The sequence below is a fragment of the Centruroides vittatus genome, unplaced genomic scaffold (assembly GCF_030686945.1).
Source record: "Centruroides vittatus isolate TY-2023 unplaced genomic scaffold, ASM3068694v2 contig_349, whole genome shotgun sequence".
Taxonomy (NCBI): domain Eukaryota; kingdom Metazoa; phylum Arthropoda; class Arachnida; order Scorpiones; family Buthidae; genus Centruroides; species Centruroides vittatus.
In genome coordinates this window covers 1,253,426-1,274,629 of record NW_027122172.1, presented here as the reverse complement: position 1 = coordinate 1,274,629, position 21,204 = coordinate 1,253,426, and the positions used below count along the sequence as shown (strand labels likewise).

At 31.3% G+C, this 21,204-nt stretch overlaps 1 protein-coding gene across 2 annotated transcripts in view; it reads right to left on the bottom strand.

Moving 5' to 3' along the window:
* Window positions 1–6,692: 6,692 nt before the first annotated feature.
* The window catches only part of Kaz (Katazuke), a 37,310-nt gene continuing 22,798 nt past the window's right edge, over window positions 6,693–21,204 (bottom strand). For both annotated transcript variants that reach the window (XM_067269228.1, XM_067269227.1), the window contains 5 exons: window positions 17,337–17,413; window positions 10,957–11,065; window positions 8,986–9,119; window positions 8,702–8,894; window positions 6,693–7,062 (listed from right to left, as the gene is read on the bottom strand). In XM_067269228.1, the coding sequence (XP_067125329.1) occupies window positions 6,961–7,062; window positions 8,702–8,894; window positions 8,986–9,119; window positions 10,957–11,065; window positions 17,337–17,413 (615 nt within the window). In that variant the 3' untranslated portion in view covers window positions 6,693–6,960. The remainder of the gene's footprint in view (window positions 7,063–8,701; window positions 8,895–8,985; window positions 9,120–10,956; window positions 11,066–17,336; window positions 17,414–21,204) is intronic.

Here is a 21,204-nt window from a genome sequence, read left to right as displayed (position 1 = left end):
GTGGGACCCCACCGGGCGCTCGGCGGAAATTTCTTCACCAGGCACCCCGAGGGTTAAATACTCGATTAGGCATTGTTTCAATTAGATTCTGAAGGAATTCAATCTTAAGTTTATCCCAAGCATCTGAAATTGCTGCCTTCAAATCACGAATTGTGGAAAACTGCTTTCCATTGGCATAAACTGTACGAACCATCATCCCCCAAAGATTTTCCATCGGATTCGGGTCAGGGCTTCTAGCAGGCCATGTCATCAGATTAATATTTTTACGTTTAAACCACATTTTTGTTGATTTAGAGGCATGCACGGGGGCATTGTCTTGTCGAAAGATCCAATTTGGTCCACAAATATTTGGTCCAGCTTCCGATAAATGATCTTCAAGCATGCCTTGATACTTCTTTGAACTCATTCTTTGAGTTATAAATGCTAAATCTGTGGTTCCGTTGAATCCAAACGCACCCCACACCATTATTGACCCCCACCCATTTGGCGTTTTGAAAAAATTTGTTTTTCGGTTCTTAAATCGTTCCAATAATACTTCCAACCGTCTGGACCATCTAAGTTGAAGTTTTTTTTCATCACCGAACAAAACTTCAATCCATTCTTCGGACCATGTCACGTGTTTTTGTGCCCAATCGAGTCTGTCACTTTTGTGCTTTAATGAAAGTGGTGGCATTACGGCTTTTTTTCTGAATTTTAACATTGGAGATGTATTTAAAACTCTCCACACTGTTGTGCCGCTACAAGGCAAGTCTAATTCTTTTTTTTATTTTTCTTACCGATGTTTGTTTTGTGGAGCAAACCTCGATGATTTGTCTACAATCTAGAGGAGTAAGCTTGGGTTTTGGACCTGTCTTGAATTTTGGTACATCCTTGCCACGTCTTTTTGATAAATAATCACCAACAGTTGATTTTGGACGATTTATATATGCCGCAATTTCTCTTATTGACTTGCCTCGTGATTTATAGGCATCGATCTTCCCTTTTTCATAATCAGATAAATTCTTTGTTCTACCCATTTTAGAACGTTGAACAACATAAAGAATTTGTATTACAATTAGATATGTAAGCTAATTTGCATATTTCAATGCTCGAAACTAAACAATATTCTGTTTAAGTCATAAAATGAGTGCCTGTCCGGATAAATATGTAACAGTTTTTTTGTATAAGAGTTTCATAAACATTATTTTCAGTGACAAAATGTTAATGTTTGATCAAAATTCTTCTTTTGCAGTGTAGAAACACGTAAATCCATATTATTTTTAATAAAACATTTGTCACTTAATGCAGCAAATTTGTGTTTCACTTTAATTTTTTCGTGTCCGTATAAATTTGAAACACACCTTATATACGTGTGTAACATAAAATGCTTAATGCAACAGTTATGTAACTAAATAACTATACATTAATTTTTCGACGATGCAATAAAGACATTCGCTCTAAAGTATTTTAATATTCTGTTACAAGATTCGAGAATAAACGATTGATCTATAAACGAATTACTACATCTTTTTCTGGAATAAGAATGGTGCCGATGCTCTACCATCCCCAATGTGTATCCTTCCGCCGCCGTCGTTCTCTTTCAAATGTTTCTTTTTTCTTTATTTACGAGTAAAAAGCGTACGTTTTTATTCAATCTCTTCCGGATTCTATGGAAAAGGTTTTGAAAACGGAAGAATAGAAGAGGCCGTCGAGTCGAGTGAAAGGAATGACGGCTTACGAGAAGAACCGAAAGGAAAAGGGGCGTCTCGAAGAACGACCGAGTCTACCCGTCGACTCGGGTCTTTGCCGTGTTTGCAACGAGGAACCGACTGGAGCCCATAAAACTTATTAGTAGTAGACTCGATGTTTATGTCGTTTATAGTCAAAGCACGCCGCTTCCGAAGATAGGCCAATACCACGATAACTTTTTAAAAATGGAAGACATTCCCGATCGAGAGTACTCGCTAAAGTCAATTAGAAATCGCAATTCCACTTTCGGTGGCGAGAATTCGAGTATCGTTGCACGAAAAAGTGTACCACAAACGCGTGGAAATATTAAAAAACAAACTTGCTTCGTAATTCTCGATGTCATACGTTATTAAGTAAGTCTTAGGATAAGTCGTTCGTACGTTTTTTAGTACGGTAATTTTTGTTTGTTCTCTTTTTACCGACACGTTTCGATTCGATAAGGTGTTCGAGAAAACTCGCGTTTTTATCCCGTGTCTATTGGGCCCTATGAAGTAGCGCGTAGGAAACAAAAATATCAAATTCGAACATTTTCGAGACCTCTAGGCCATTTTAATTTCTTGTTTTTATTAGCAGAGTCGATAGATATACTGGTTCTCGAGCTATGCGCTCCAGTAGAGTTAATGCGTTAGGTTGTCGATAGTTGGCGCCAGAATCGCATTGAGGCGAGAAGTCGGTTTGTCCATTTGGTTAGTAGGTAATGTTACTGTTTTCGAGCATTTCTGTAGCTTTTTTCGACTGATCTGCCAAAAAAATCTTATTCGTAATTAATTTTTAAAATTTTATATAAATATATAAAAGTATAAAATATAAATCGTGTATAAAAAAGGTAAAAATATATTTGGTTTATAAAAAATTTAATAACGTGATAATTTTAAATTACAGATAAGGATTCGGACAAATCAAAAATAATTATATTTTCGATTTAATTTATCCGGGTTTTAAATAGAGATCTGTTTAATATTGTGAATGAGTTTTGTACATAATGTTTTGAGGTTCGATACGCGGGTAATGGTAAAATAAGTAAATACATTTGCATTTTACTGTTTTATTTTATTATATATGTATGACAATATAATTAAGAAAACCATAGCTTATCTTCTGATACATTTAAATAACCATAAAAATTTAATTCAGATAAACTATTTTAAAAATAATTTATTAACTTTAACATTACGTAAAGTGTGCTATGCAATTTTACTGGATTCGGTATAGTGAGAAATAGTATTTGAAATGAAATAGTTTTGTATTTTTAGCTTGAGAAATTATACTTCTTATGAGACTCGCATTGGCTCTACATATTTTGGGAATTTATATAATATTCTGCACCATCAAAAGTAGAATATGAATGAAGATTTATTGATGGCCTACTACACCTGTCCTTTGTTTATATAGACCCGAAACATCACTAACGTGTCTTTCTTTTAGATTCCATGTCATCACTAATCACTATATACTGTCTGAACTCTTGCATCTTGCATTTACCTATTTTATTTGTCAACCTCTAACTCATTATCCTCTAATTACCTCTAAGTTATTATGTGTCTGTAAATATGTTGTCTAAATAGTTGGAATTCCCTTTTTTCTCTAATAGCCTATATTTGAAATCCAAGAACTAAATATACTGACTTTTAATTTCCTTCTCTAAAAACGAGACAATTTCATATATTAAAAGAATTTCGAATGTTTACAGCTGATTCTCCGTATACTCACACCGAATTTACGCCGCGAAGCGATCGAAGCACTCGAAGTGGCAGAAATATTTATTAAGCCACTGTCGTAGCATTAGAGCTTTTGGCAGCTCAAGGACCAGTATGTCTATCGACGCTGTTATTAGTAACTAGCAGATATGTCCGGCATTGCCCGATCAAAAAGTAAGAAGGATAAAAACCATATTAAAAGTTAAAACTTTTTAACCATTGTTATGTTTATCACGAAATTTCAAGGAGTTTAGGTTATCGGCGGATCTGCCCGTTTGATCGATATTTCGAACGCGACCACAATTTGAAATTTCCAAGTTTCACACTAAGACCGAAAACACGAAGATAATCGATTGTAACTGCGAAAACGTTACTTGGTAGCTGCTAATGAAAGAATGCAAACGAGCTGTAAAGGCGGGGCCGTAGCTCAGATGGTAGAGCGCTCGCTTTGCATGCGAGAGGTACCGAGATCGATATTCGGCGTCTCCATTTAATGGTATTTTCCCCCCTCTACGCTTCGTCATACCTTTTTTTAAAACTCTTTCCGCCCTGTGGGCACTAAGAGGGCCTCTTTTAGTAGGCCCATTATGGGTTCGGCCAGGCCCACAATGAGGCGACCGGGTGGTGAGGGACGGGACTCGACATATCCGAACGGATCATCCCCCGAAAAATTCCTGGGTTCCGATTATTCGACCCGTTCGGATTCGATCCCGGGTCCCCCAGAGCGGTAAGCTGCCAGCTTGACCGCTCGGCCATCCGGCCGCTTCGTCACACCTGGAGAGAAGTACTCAAGTACATCGCTGCTACCGACTTTATATGGACGTGTACTTGCAGCCTGCTTCCGAAACGGTATGAATTTCGGCCAACCGAAAAGTTTCAAAGTTGCGAAACGGAATTCTTTCGAGTCAGAGTGAATTTTTGTTCAAATTTCAGAGAGAATTATTTGATAACCTCAGACAAATTCTGAAAATTTGATCGTATCGAATTCAAATCGGATGCAATGAGACCGGGCAGACGATTTTAGAAGAGGAATCAGATTTAAAATACGTAAAAAAATCGATCTCGTTACCTCTTGCGTGCGAAGCGAGCGCTCTACAATTGAGCAAGGTTTGTACATTTGTACAGACGAAAATCACTTCGTTAAATTTAATCAAAGAAGACACAGTCTGTCCAAAATATTTTTGAAACCCGCTTTATATCACGTGTTCCAGGACACCCTTTGACGACCAGACCTTTCGTTAAATATTTCTATGAAATTCAAAGACGCCTTTTCCGTCGATACGTCTAAAATCGCGCAGATCCGAAAAGTGCATTCGAGCAATACTGGTACGCAGTGCTGCTCGAATGCACTTTTCGCTCAGCGATCCGGTGTAGATCGCCTGTTAATTTCCGACGCAACTGAGTTTTTGGCAGCGGCAGAATCTATACGTAGTTAGTTAATATAAGGAATGAAATCGGGGAGGGGCGGGGTGTCCGGGATTCGCGATAGTCTATATTTATCACAGAGTCCCACAGAATAAGCAAGAATTTGGAGCAGATCGATCAAAAAGCTAAGACAAATTATTTTCCGAAATTAAGATTGATTATTTCGGTACATTCAAAAGAAATGTCACTGGATAAATACGTTGACAATAAGACAATACAGACAAATAAGACAATGAAAACACTATAATCAGTTCTCTAAAATTTCGTGCAAAAGCAATACTCCCTAACAATTGTCTCCGGACTAAATTTATAACAGTTCAGATTGTTATTAGAGCACTGTTGTTACTTCTACAATGAGACAGTTAACGTGGAACGCTACATTTTGAAATGTACGGTGATGAGGTGGCAGTTTTACTTCGTTTCGTGCACGCAGTTACAAATAGCAGTACAGTCGTATTTTGCTCCTTGTACACGCCAATGTTTTTTTCTATTTTGAAGAGGGAAGAGAAAGAAAGACACGAAGGTTGTGACGAGGGTTTCTGGTGGTACACGAAATGCCACGAAAAAGGAAGGGGGAAAATTCCGAATTTTAAGGCATGGTATATGGACGACACCTAATTAATAACGTGTGATTACGTTAGAGGCCATCCATAAACCGCGGGAAAGAGTACCGGAGGACCTCGTGAAAGTGATTTCACTGCTTTTTTCCGGAGTCCATCCCACGTTAGTTTTGGTATTCTTTTTAACTAGTATAAAATATTAAGCTGGTAAGTTATACGTACTGTACTTGTGGATACAAGTACGTATAACTTACTAGCTTAATATTTTTCTTCTCAATTTCATTAACGACGTTCCTTCCCATTTTTAAAAACACGTCTCTAAACTTACTCGGCAAGACTTTTTTTACAAGTTCATCGGCGTATTCAGCCATGCCTACGGACTGTGAGGGAGGAATTTCCAACATATCTGGGTCGTCCCACCAAAAAAACTTTCCGAGCTGACGCGGACTCGAACCCGGAACCAAGTTCGGATCGCAGAATGCTAAATAAGAAATCTAATTAGCTAGAAGGGAGGATCAAAGAATTCTTCCGAGTATCTTTGAATGGTAATCGGCGAGTTGTGTTTAAAATGGAAGAGTTAAAATGATTTATTCATTCGTCGTAATCGTAATGACGTCAAGACCAATTTAACACTTACTGTTAGTGTATTCAAGAAACAATTTGTCGAGAAAACTGTGATCAGAATGAAGATCAAGAAAATTTAGTTATTTATACAGTATAATAGGCCTACATGTAAAATCCAGGAAATATTCGGCCAGAGCCCGGTAAACCCGGGACGGATCACGAAAAATTATTACCGTACTTTCCGGCATATAAGACGACCCCCGACTTTCGAGATGATTTTCCTGGGTTAAAAAATCTTCTTATACGCCGGAAAATACGGTATTTTTTTTTTCGACCGCCCGGATTCGATTCCAGATTTATTTTAGTTTCATTCGTATAAGGTAACTGGACAATTGGGCGATCTGCCGAGGAGAGGATGCATTCCGGAAGGTCTTTTATGGGAAACTGTCCCTATTTAGGTGTTATTAACGCGAAGAAAACCCGGAAAACTCCACGTGGCCAGCCCGTTGGCCAGGCGCGAATCGGTACCAGGAATTTGTAGCATTAAAAGTTTACCTCTACGTGTCAGAATTTTCTCTATAATGTCAAATGGTAATACGGTATAATTTTTACCTTAAGATATTATAACAATCTTAATACAATTAGTTTGGAATAAATAATAGTTCACTTCGTAAATTTTTAAAATATCATCTAAAAAGAAAATTATTCTCCACGAAAGTTCTTTAAAGAAGCATATTTATTTCACAAGTCATTTATAAAGCTTCATATTAATCATTGTGATACTTTGATTTTAATTACATTTAATTATATTTGCAAATAACTTATTTTCAAAAGCAGTTTTTCTACAAGATTATTCATAATTCTATTGAAGAATAAGTCAAATTCAATATATATATATTTTACTAGATTATTCCTGATAGAAAAGTGAGTTGAACATGTGTAAAGTTCACGTTGTCACAATTATAACTACACTCTGACCATTTTATTTACATTACAAACACTTTCTCAGCTTCTTTAATATCAAATACTTCTTTTGTTCTAGGACAAATAACCTTTCCATTATGTTCAGCAGCCATTTGTTTGGTTGACTGAAAAAAATATTAAATTGTCAATTATATATTATAAGTTCGAATTCAACACAAATTCAAAAACAAAAAGGTTTTCTGACATTTATTTCTTTTTTGCCTTTACATTAAATTTCAAATTATTTTTGTAAGAAAGAAAATTATTCAAATAAGATTTCATTTCATCCAATGTTTTGTTATTATGTTGTTGTATAAACAAAACTGACAAATTTATGAGTTGTTTCACTACTGTAACGATTAAATTCTTTGTATATAATATATGAAAAATAAATAAGGTCTGTTTCTATGCTGAACACAATAAATAGCAGTTAGCTACTGCTTGTATCTTAAATAATAAACAGTAAAACTTCTAAAAGACCTACAAAATGAACAAACCTGGTACACTACTTTTGTCTGGAATGGAGTGCCGAGTCACTTTACACAAAAGAAACCTCTTTTGTGCAAAGTAGAGGAGGAATTTGAAAAGGTAATTGTATAACAAAAAATGTCGTGCTTAAACATATAATGAAAATTATTAATTTAAATAACTATTATTGTAACCTGCTGCTATTTTAAAAAACAACAATACTGTTACATTTAATTTACAAAAAATATAAACAAAAAGAATTAGGTTAAGTGGCACGTAAGGTGGTGATAGAATGTTTACAAACAACCTTAAATCACGTGATTTTTTTCTGCAGAAATTTGTGTCGTGGAAACTTAATTATAGGTTCGAGTGTGCCTCGAGATAAAAACAATCAAAAAACACTGTCTTAAAGGAAGACTGTTTGTTCCTGGTGATTGGACATGATGGAGGTTTGAAGACATTTTAGTTTCTTCTATATATATATTTTTAATGTAAAAAATATTATCAACCATTTTAAATGAAACTAACTATTTTTCTTATCATGTGATAAATCTCAACACAGTGTATTTAAACAACAATATGTAAAATTTTAATAAAACTAATGTTTTGTTTATTTGTTTGGATTTTACCAAACAAAAACTAAATGGCATGGTTTTCATTGGTAGAACATGCATTTCTATTGCAAATTTATTCAAATTTAGATTAATCTTAAAAGAATCTGTTAAATTTCAAATTTGCATAAAGTTTCAAATGTAGAAACAGGGATAAAAACTTCAGAAGACAGCTTAATTAGAAAATTGCTTAAGTAAAAAATTAATAAGCTTATACATTGAAAATGAGACAAAAAGAGATGAAACCTATCAATTTTAAGCTGGGCTGTTGCTTCAGAAGTAATTTAGTTTCTTGAATGTAAGTGAATTGAAAGAATTATAATAAATTTAATGGTTAATCACAGCCATTAAAATGTAATAGTTTGTTCTAAGAACAACTTGAATTTGAGTGTAATTGCTACATGAAATACACATTCTATATGTTCTAGCAGTTTGTGTAGAGCTAACAATGTATAGACATAAGATATATCATCTTATTTATGTATTATTTTCTTATTATATTGTTAAAAAATTATTCCATACTTTATTGAATGACATTCAATTTTTTAATTATAAAATTGATAATTCTAAATAATAATGATTATTAACTTCTTGTTAATATTAATTATACTATTTGAAACTGATATAGTATATGCAAATATATAGATCAAAAAACAAATTAAAAATTAAATAAAATATTACTTACGGCTTCCCCATAAACATAACCATTAGGCAACATCAGAGGATGGTTATGTTCATTTAAAGGTTGTCCAGAAATGTAACATACAAGACGAGACTGAGAGCAATGAGCATACGGAAGAGATTGGGCCAAAACATTTAAAGAGGGACTACAAATAGGACAATCAGAATTTCTTTCACCTTCAGGCTTGTAGCAATGACTTACAAGAATTAAAGAACAGTTCAATAGATCAAATTTAATTACTATTACTATTTAAAAATTAATCATTTCGATTTTAAAGAAAAGGATACGGAGTTTTAAGAGCAGATAATCCTGCCTGAAGAGCAACCGAAAATACCGAAAAATTACTAAGTTGATATAATTTAAAATTTTCCTGACGAAATTGTTGAACTAAAGTATCCCATCTAGATTCTTCTAGCAATTCCTAAATTAAAAAAATAAAACTTAGAATATTACATTAACTTTCTTAGTAATTAAAATAGTCTTTGTATTACATTTGTTTTATGTGTCAATAAAAATCTATTTATAACAAATTGTAGCTGTTTCAATTACCTGGTATATAATATTGTACAGTTTTAACTGTATCAATAGATATATAATACTGTGAAATTTAATGATATAGACCAGGGCTGTCCAACTGGCAGCCCGCGGGCCGTATACGGCCCGCCAAATTATTTTTACAGCCCTCGAGTACATTTTACTACGAATAAATTTGTTACTAAATTATTATTATTAATATTAAAATTATTTTACTATGTGAAAATTACGGCCACAATGTTCTCGTTAATATATTACGAATATTTTAAAGTTTTCTTTTTAGTATAAATAAAATATTTTTTTAATTAACATAAACTGACTTTTCATTTGTCAACCTCCTTGGCCCCAAAATGTTTGGTGAAGAAAATACGGCCCGCGGGCTACGGTAAGTTGGACAGCGCCGATATAGACAATATATATCCTATCAGTTATAGAAATCTTTCAAATATAAAAAAATTTTGTAATAAAAACTTATTTACTTCTTTATTAAGAATCTTGAATGAGATGAAAAAAGTTTTTATAAAATCTCTATAAACATTGTTTAGACCAGGGATCACCAAACTTTTTTCAAAGTGAGCCAGATGAATGACATGAATGCCAAGCATGGGCCACAACCATTTTTGTTCAAATACAAAAATACACTAAATACACAAAAAATAAAGACAACCAGCATATTTATTTACCAAAAAGTTATCAAAGAAGGCAATATTAGCAATACGATAGTTTTAAACACGGCAATGCGAGTTAAAAACACAATCGCTGCAGCAGACTCATAATTGCTTTTCTTAGAAACTTCATTGCAGGTTCAAACACAAAAAGTGCTGATATCCAAAGTTGCAACAAGTTGCCAAATTTTTTATTTCACTGATTTTCCTAAAAATTATGTTACTGCCAGATGCAAAAATCAGTTTGGATGAATTTGGGCATTTTTACTCACACTTTTAATTTTTTCTACATAGTAAGTTGATCTACAATCTATGATATTTTCATATAATTATACTTTAGTTCATTTGCAGCACAATGTGGCAGTGGGCAGAATGAACTGACCTTGTGAGCCTGATTCAGCCTGCAGACCATAGTTTAGTGATCCCTGGTTTAGACAATTACAAATAATTAGCAACATGTATAAATTTGTCTACCAATTTAATATTGTTATATAAATTTTAGACAGTTTACAAAAATTAATAAAAAGATTTTGAAAATAAAAGTCATAAGTTTTAACTCGTTTAAACTTTCAGAATATTGCATTTAAAACAAAATTTTATGTTTGATTAAAAAATAATTTATTCATTATTCTAAATATCTTTTTGAAATATAAAGTATAAATGAAACATTGTCATTTCTTTACCGTAATATTTACTTTAATTCTGATACTCAGAAAAATCTGATATAAATGTATGAATTACTTCTATTTTTATGTATTAAATAATACATATAAATATAATATATATAAACTGTAAATTTAGAAATTGGCATTTTATATTTATTGATATTTAATTATTTTTTTACAAAGACATCTGTATTTTGTTGAGCATTGCTTAATTTTAAATCTAATTACACTCAAATTTTTAATGGTATGTTTATTAATACTTTAGTAATAATCTATAAAAGTAGATAATAATTTTACATATGTATTATAATGAATCATAATTATATTTTATAAACTATTATTAAATTTAAACTTATAAACAAATACTTAAAAGTAAAAATATATATATTTTTACTTTATAAGGTGAAATATCAGTAACTACTGGAAAAGCAAGTAATCCCATCACATGCTGAACATCTTTCAACTGATCATCTTCTAGATTTGTAAAATATTTTCTTGCATGTCTGATTGAATAAAGTAATTTAAAAAATTATGATATATTATTACTCAAGGAATAATAATATTTATATTCTATTATAATTATGTTCATATATAATAAATATTGATAGTTTTCAGAAATCTAAATAATAAAAACCATCAAGGAGTTAAGATTTATATAGTATAGTGTTTTCAAAAATAATTGTTAGAAAAGTTAAAATTATAATATACAAGAGTAATTTGTTTTATGCCCCTTCATTTTTGCACTTCTCACAGATCATGATTGGATGAGTCTAAGTCTAACTGCTCCTACTATCTTTCTTGATGACCACTTCTACTCTCCAGTCCCTTTAAAAAGTGCTTTCTTTTTCCTTCCTAGTTGCTCTTAGTTTTTATAGGTGCTTGTTATGTGCTTTCAGTCTATTATGTACTCTTCTTTTTATTAATATACTATTTTCAATTATCTACCACCATGCCCCAAAACATGTATTATCAAGAGTATCTAAACAAGAAACTAAAAAGCAACATAAATCACATCACTGACAATAAAAAAAAAAAAGGAAGTTATTTGGCAAATAGAGAAAGCTGAAACTCAAACTAGACATATATTTTTCAGTTTTAAGAAGAAAATTTTCTTTTTCTTTTTCTCAAACATTAAACAATCTTCAATATATAAATTTCATAAAATATTTTCCAAGTATTTGGTGGCAATTATTAAAAATCATGAAATGAAATGTAATGTATTTACATATGTTCCCATTATGTTTTTGTTTTCAATTTACAATGGAAATCTCAGGAACTTAACTGGCATAAACCAAGTCATACCTGTACATGAAATGTAAATTACATTGTTTAGTATTTAGAAAAATACAATTTTAACATAGTCTTAGTATACCATAAACAACACAATTAGACACTAGTGAAATAATATTACCCAAATGCTCTCTATTATCTAAAATATTTAAGGTTGTTTTTTAAAATTCTTCTGATATTGATAGCTTGTAATTATTATATATGAAAATGGATTTTTGTTATTCTACAAAAAATTTTGACAGCATTTTCTAATCTAGAATGATTATCTTCTCTATATGAAAGAATGCTTAATTATGTTTTAAAAATATTTAATTCTGATATAAGCTTTTTAATAATTTTAAATATCACTTTTGATCAATGATCCTAAACAAAACAGAACTCTATATTTTAACTGTATTTTCTTGACATTATATTAAATTTTAAAAAATTCATTGTCTTTCCAAAAAAATAAGTTGGATAAGCTTTCATCAATTAAAAACAGAGATGAAATTTTTTTTAACATATTCTATTGCTATTATTTATGCTAGTCTTATGGTATACTAATCTTATTTATGAAGGAAATGTTATCTACAATATAATCCTTATGCATCATACATTAATATAATAATGTAATAAAATATTACACTAACATTATAAAAATATTATCTGCACCACAAATAGTGCAGTAAGTTATAAATAATTACAAAAGTGAGAGAAACAGGAAATCTGTAAGGCAATATAATTCCTACAGTTTCTCTGAATTATCACAGATTCATCAATGATTGAAGCATTATATTCCAGATTTTAACTGCGTATATAGAATATTTTTATTCACTTATATTTGTATCAGATCTCATTCGTATGTGTTGAAATGATATATATTAGAAAAATTAGATTCCTCTTTAACCTAATGTTAGTCATATAAATGCTTATATTTATTGTACTTGAAAAAATAAAATATGAAATTTTATAATTTACTTTTATTTTTTAATATGAAATTATATGAACTCAGAACAAACTTAAGTCAATAACAATTATTTTTCAAAATCAATAATTCTTTCTAACATTTAATTTATTATTGCTATTTATTTCTTTTCAACAGATATTAAAATTATTCAATTTCTTACAATTAATAAATATATTATAATATTTTTATTAATTGTAAGAAATTAAATAATTTTAATCCTTGTCCTGAAACTTTTCTGACAAAGGGTGTATTATATAAAAATATAATACACCCTTTGTCAGAAAAGTTTCAGGACAAAGCTCATAAAAAAATAGGATCATTACTTGTAATTGCAATTTTCTAACTCCTGGCAAAGTAGTCTCCTCAGCTATCTATACACAATTTCCAACAGTTCTGGAGGTCTTGGAAGCAAGCAGAGAAAGCTTCAAGCGTAATGCTTGTTAGCTCATTTGTCACAGTCTGTTGGATGCTGCGATATCTTGACAAATCGTCAGTTGCTTTTTCACTCGCGGAAACAAGAAAAATCACACTTTTCCGACAAAGGGTTGCAACCGAAAGGGACATTTTGTCAAGTAACCGAAAGGGATGTTTCGTCAAGATATCAAACACATCCAACAGACTGACAAATGAGCTAACAAGCATCAAATTTGAAGCTTTCTCTGCTTGCTTCCAAGACCGTCAGAAACATTGGCAATTGTGTATAGATAGCTGAGGAGACTACTTTACCAGGAGCTAGGATCATTACTTGGTAATTGCAATTTTCTATTTTTTATGAGCTTTGTCCTGAAACTTTTCTGACAAAGGGTGTATTTTAATGCATAAAATTTATGATGTTATTTGTGATTTCATTATCAATCTCTAATTGCTGTTCATAACTTCTATTCAAACTTAATTCATGAATAAAAAAAAAAAAATCGCACAGTACATATTTAGTACATTTAATGTAAAAAATCCCATATAAATCATGTAATTAATGTAAAAAGAGATAACATAGTGTTTACATCTTTTAAAAATTTACAAAAAACTTAAGCAAAATCAATTTCTGACTTTTGATTAAAAATCATTAAAATAAAAGAATTGATATATTTGGTTTAAATTTAATAAAACATACTTTCTGCATTAAATTTTTGTAAAATATCAAGAATTTACAAAAGCTCGGTAAATACAAAAGTACAGTATAATTTGTAAAACGAATGTCTCATTTTATTCATAAAGTAAGTTGTATAATAATAAATTTAATTTACTATATTATACTTTAAACAATAAATTAAAATGTAAGAAAAATTTCATCTTTGTTTGTTTGTTTACATTAATAGTGTCATTTTCCAAAAATATTTTACTATTTGTGTTTTTGAATAAATTTGTGTCAGTTTGTATAAATTTATTATAAAAAAACATTCAATATCAAAATAAATAATTATATATAAATATACAACAGTGAAGTGACAAAAATATGATATAAGTGAGCCCATCAAATGGAATAGAGAATAGAAAAAAATAATATATGAAAATATTAAGAAATCAAACTATAAGTTTAAATATTCAAAATGTTAAATACATAACAAATGAAATACAAATACAGGGTGCATAGAAAAGTCCCTTTAACCGGAAAATTCTTGCAAACGGAGAGCTACAGCTATGAAAGTGAGGTAACGGTATAGTAAAGCAACTACGCCTGACCTAATGCAAATGACTGCAGTGCCCCTAGTGGCAAAATATGGAAGATAGGCAGTGCAAATCAGAAACGAAAACAGATAGAGCAAACTTTCCAATTAGAAAGTTTTAGAACATCAATTAATTAGTACGAAACGGCAGGTGGTTCACACGGATAAGATAAATTGTCGCCCGTATACCCAAATATGTTTTAAAGCGATGCACGCCATTTTGTGTAAACGTTTGAAAGGAATAGCCATAGGCATGAAGAAATATGCACAATTTATTGCATAAAATACATACTTACATCAATACAGTTTGATAACAATGGCGTGTATTGTAAGCAATGGCAAACTTTTTGAACATACTCGACATTAACTTGTTATCACTGTGTGACAGTTTGCCTTTCCGTTGTTTTTGTGTGATGTTATCAAACTGTATTGACATAAGTACATATTTTATGCAATAAATTGTGCATATTTCTACATGCCTATGGCTATTCCCTTCAAACGTTTACACAAAATTTCTTTCAAACATTTACACAAAATGACATGCATCGCTTTCGGACATTTTTGGGTATACAGGCGACAATTTATCTTATCCGTGTGAACCACCTGCCGTTTCGTACTAATTAATTGATGTTCTAAAACTTTCTAATTGGAAAGTTTGCTCTATCTGTTTTCGTTTTGCACTGCCTATCTTCCAAATTTTGCCACTAGGGGCACTGCTGTTGTTTGCATTAGGTCGGGCATAGTCGCTTTACTATACCGTTACCTCACTTTCATAGCTGTAGCTCTCTCCGTTTGCGAGAAGTTTCCGGTTAAAGGGACTTTCCTATGCACCTTGTATAATCTATTCTTCATTTCTCATGTAATTTTCATTAAAAGCAAATGCTTCATTTCATGTAAATCATGTTTAATTAAAATTATATCATCAAATTTTTCAAGAGTTGTTATTTATAAAATTTTCTATAAGATCACATATGTCTGATTCTGAATGAAATAATAGTATGTGTATAAATTAAAGAAGAAATCAGAATAATAGTTTACCAAATATTAAAAGTGATAATTGATAAATTACAAAGTTACAAGTGCATAATTTCAATTAAGAATTTTGGCTAGTTAAATAAATTAAATTATTATTAATCCATGCAGAAATTTTATCATCTTTTGATTATTCGATTTACAAATTTTTACTTGTAAATAAATTTAATATTTATAACTAATTAAAAAAACAATAATATAACTTTTCTACAATGATATACAGTGGGTGATCAGTTAACGAACATAATCCGTTCCGAGACTTTGATCGCTATCCAAATTGTTCGTTAACCAATTATCTATTTACCATAGGCTTTTATGAAAATTTGATTAATTTGTTCTGGAGACCTCAAAAAATAAAAAAAATATATACTTTCTTACTACATTTATTTATATGTAATAATAAAAACACATATATACACAGTCTTGCATTTTTATTAATCATGTTTTTTCCGTTTGTAGGAGTTAAAGAATCTGTCTAATGTCGATTGCTTTTCTTCGGGATTTTTCGGAGGTAATTAATAGGATTGTAATTGTAGAGATCCCTCGGCCTATTAACCTCAACCAAGTTTGGATGCCATTCTAAGACCGTCGTTCTGACATCCTCCCACTTCTTGAAAAGATGTCGAAGAGCAGATATCGGCATTAATCTTCTTTTTCAGAAGAAAACATATCTCGCAGAGTTTCTTGGTGTTCTCTATTCAAGAGTTCTTGGTGTTCTTCTATCGTCATATCAGTTTCAGGTCCATTATGAGCTCTTCAATATTCTTTATTTCGTAGATGTGATTTTTGTTACTCATTTGGCTGATTGAGTCTTCTTGATTATACTGTATCTTTCTTAAATAAGATTGAGCTGCAGTCTACTGTAGACCTGTTCAAGCCATACTGCCCAAAAACATCAAACATCTTCTGCCCACTCTCTACCTTTGCTATTATATTTTCACCTTTCGAAAATAAAAACTGATGCAAAACTTAACGAGTGCCCGCCCGACAGTCTCGTGAATACTATAAAAGAATTTATCAGAAAAATAAAAGACTGGAATTACAAGGGAGAGTTTCAAAGTTCGGAGGAATATTATCCGATCAGTATATACTGGGTTGAGCGTCGATGTCAACGTCTCCCACGCTCCAAAAAGTTTCAAATTCAATCGGCATTCATTATTTTACGTTGCTTCTTCTTATGTTTGTTCTATGAGGTGTTCGTTGTCCGATCATAAAAATCTTCTGCAAAAGTGTTCGTTATCTGATCACCAACAATATTTTTAAAATTTGTAGTGAATTTAATTTGCTAATATTTTAAATTATATTTAACATAAAATAATTTGACAGTTATCACAATTTATTTTTATGATAATTTTGATTAGCTTTCATAATTACTGCTTTTGTTACTGTTGTTATATATTATTGGAAACTACCACTATCAAAATTAAATTTTAAAAAAACATAACTTTTAATAATTTAAAAATATTGCATATTAATATTTAAAGACATATAGATATAATTTTTTTAATAATAATGCTAATTATACTTATTATTGTTATAAATTGAAAAATATATTTTCAAATTATCATAGCTGTTATCAAAGACAAAATTAATTCGCAAAGAAAATTTGAATTTTTGAGTTCTGCCACAAAACTACATTAAAATAGCTTAGATAATAACACAATAATCTACTTTGCAAAGTAATATAGTCTCACATCTATTCTCAGAAGTTAAATTTTTGTATGATCCCTAAACATTGATATGCTTTTTGAATTTGTTATTTATACAATAACAGACATTTTTCTCGAACAGAACACTAATTCTTAAATTTTCACTTAACAATATCCAAATTTTATTACTTACTTTACAGCATCAATCCTATGATCCTTTCTCACTAATTCTATAAATTCCTGCTGCCGGAGATTAAATTCTAAAGAACTCTAAATAAAAAACAATAACAAACTGAAATAAAAATTTATCAATTGTTAAAATATCACGCAAATAAATTCAAAATCTTTATCAGAAAACTCTGATATTTCTGATTTATCTGATGAAAAATTATACAAGTTTCAAATTATATTTAAGATGTTTTATATAAATATAAAATAAAAGTTTTAATAATTTTTATCTTATATACAGAATTTTAAAAACACTTGAAATTTTTATTAGACATTTGCATTTCATGTCCTAAATAATTGATAATATATTGGCATGCTATGTGAGACAATACATATAGCTTTAATTTTTGTTTCAAACAATTGTTTTTTTGAATATATTAAATTTCAATTATTTCAAAATTTACTAATCATTATTATTATTAACAAATGAGTGCACACAGCTGATCCAAATTAATGGAACATTAATTAATTTAATTAGTTTATTTTTGACATTATCTATTAACATTTGAATTATTGATCAATGATTTTGCTTGGAAGAAACCTCTGTAAAGTTTTTACTGAAACATCCTTCATTCAGTTATACAGTAAAACAGTAATATTATGGTAAGGGGGTAATTTCTATGATTTAATAAAATATTGTATAAACTTATAAAACATGAAAAATTATATAATACAGGTATACCTCAGGTTACATTGTTTCGAGTTAAGTCGTTCTTGATTATATGTCATTTGTCAAAAAAAATATATGGAAAAATAAAAATTAAGTTTGTCATTTTATTCGACTTTACATCTGTCTGTCACAAATATTGAAGTCGTAATATCACTAGAAAAGCATTAAAAGCACATAAAATCATGTTACTGTACAATAAATAAGAATAAAAGTATATAAAATCATATCAGAATCAGAATTGAAATATCAGAATCAGCTGTTGATGCTGATGATCCACAGCCATCTACGTCTGCGATGTAAATAAACAAATTGAATGTAAAGATTGGTAAATTTAACATAAATTAGTTTTTTTTACTATCACAAAATAATTTTAATAACTGTATTTGTTATTTAACCTTACAAAATCATTTTATTTTATAATATCTTAGAGCAAACTACATTCACAAATGGAGTCTGCAATGTACTGTAAACATCGCCAAATTACAAATACATGTACTGTACATTTACATGTATTTGTAAATTTAGATTACTTTTTTTTCTGTATTGTATTAAAAACTAAAATGTATTTGTTTGTAAGCTTAAAATAGATTCTTATTAATCATATAATATTAAAAATGCATTTATAAATAAAATACAAAACTGGGAATGGTTATTTGTAGTTTAGCCTAGCGTAAAGTGACCAGATATGTTAGGTTGAAATGCGGTTGTTCTTAGCTCCCACAACACAGAAGCTGTGTTGTGGGAACTAAAAATGGGGTGGACCTCCAACATACATATACAGTCAAACCTGTTTTTATGCGGTGGATAGGGACCGCGTAAAAAAAAATGCATAAAAAAAAAAGAAAATTGCACGAAACTTCACAAGTGGCTATAAAAAATAGTTTTCGCAACACAATTAAAAAAATGTTTTTTATGTGGTGAATAGGAACCGCATAAAAAAGTCTCACATAGAAAATAACTCGTTTTAAAATCGCAGTCTTAGTTTCTAAGGAAATTACCTTCCTCTTCGCTTTGTTTTTGCTCTTATTCATTTTCAAAGATTATGTCTAAACATAAAATAAAAATCCTAAAATTTTATATCTAAATAGAAAAAATAATACAGTACATTTACCTTCAATTTACGCTTTGAAATGAATCTTATCTTAATGGTCCAGAAATGTGAAAGCACTTTGAAGGTTTAATTAACGTAATTAAAATGCACGTAGAATTTATTGAAAACAGATGTCAGCACTTGACTGCATCGTCTCGTCTATCGTCTGTTTTACATATTTTTGTCCAGGTGGTGTTTTGTTGACTTAAAAAATAAATTATTTCATTTTTCGCATATTTGTGCAATAATATTAATATAATAAGTTTATTTAGCTATAATAAGTCAACCTGAGACATGACAAAACACATGAGACTAGTCGCCAACTATACCGCACAAATAAAAAAAATTGCACAGAAAAAAACCGCATAAAAACAGGTTTGACTGTATATAATAATAAAAACTAATTCATTAATAAATAATTTAGTAGAAAAATACATAAATAAATTTAAAAATAACTCTTTATAGAAAAAAAAAATTTTTTTTTTACAACTTGATGGTGTAGGAAACGCCGGGAGGTAGGACGGAAGTCGGACCTCCTTGTTCTCGGCAAATAGGTCGGCAAGACCCGCCCCACTGTCAAGGATGGCTAATTTTGCGCGATATCCCGACTTGTCGGGATCGGTCAGTTACTTGTCAGGTCGAGTGGAGGAGTGTGTGTGGGGTCGTCGATAAAGAAAGGCAATATCCGTATAACAGGACAACACAGATAATAATTTATTGGAACATAGGAACTACTACAGAAACGCTACGCATCCCGTCCCTAATCGCGGGAGAGAGAGAGCTCACAATTGTTAGGGGATTCATACCTCTCGGTTATCGATTTTGATCAAGGATGTTCGTCGGACTCGGACGTCTTTCCTGGCGGAGCGACAGGTGGGCGGCAGGATTGGCTTGTCGGCGGAGGCTTCGGCGTCTCGACTTGGCCTTCGAGTCGGATACGGTGTCGCCGGGCAGTTCGTCTTCTTCGGACGTCAGCTACCCCATTCTTAGAGATCTCCCCCCTATTTATACTCTAAGTCCCTTCCGCCACGATCACCAATCGCGAGGGAGGATGATGACTTGAATTCCGTGACTCGGGTCGGATCCCGAGAAGAAGGGAAGTGAGTTTGACGACGGAAGATTGTACATCCTTCGAAACTTGATTGTTATCGCGGATCTCGATTGTTATCTCCCGAGAGGGCTTCGAAATAATTAAAATTTAACATTGGACCGGCCTAATACGGGTCTCACAATGGCGTTGTTTGTGTATCTGTCATGGTATGCCTAGAACGGCCACTAGGAACACCCCTAGATATTATTTAAATTAATAAATTCAGTATATTATTATTGCAATAGGAATTTATTATTGAATTATTGATATGAATTTATTATTTATACCATGGAATGACACCGTTGCTGCTAGAATGCCTACTAGGGGGCATCCTGGGCAACTAGGAGTAAAAGAAAACGACAACTTTGTGCTCTTCACAACTTTCGAACATGTTGAAAATGTTACATGACCAAATGCGGAACACTTTCCGGGACGGTGTTCAATGCGGGACTAACAACCCAAATCTGGGACGGTCCCGCACAATCCAGGACGTCTAGTCACCTTAGCCTAGTGACAAGTAAATTCGGAGACAAGTAAATTTGACTTAAGTCGTAAAATGACTTAAGTCACCTCTCCTGGAACCAATTACCAACACAAGGTGAGGTATACCTATATATATAAATTACAAGAATAGTTATTATGTTAGAGAATAGCTTGAGTAGGATTTTGGGAACAAATACAGTTTGATCAATTAAATAATAAACATATTAGACTTTAGAGACAGAAAATATACTACAATTATTGCTGTAGAACAGTTTACATGTTTTCCAATTCAATTTCATTCAAATGTAACAAACTTACACACTAACTTCCAGTCCTCTTGATAATACAGTAGAGCATCGTTTATCCGAAAACCGGTCAACCGAAACGTCGGTTAACCAAAAGAGTTTCAGTCGGACTGTGTCGTGCCGAATCAAACGTTTTTGATACTAGATTAACATCTAAAGCAGTGTTTCCCAATGTGGGGCCCATGCCCCACAGGG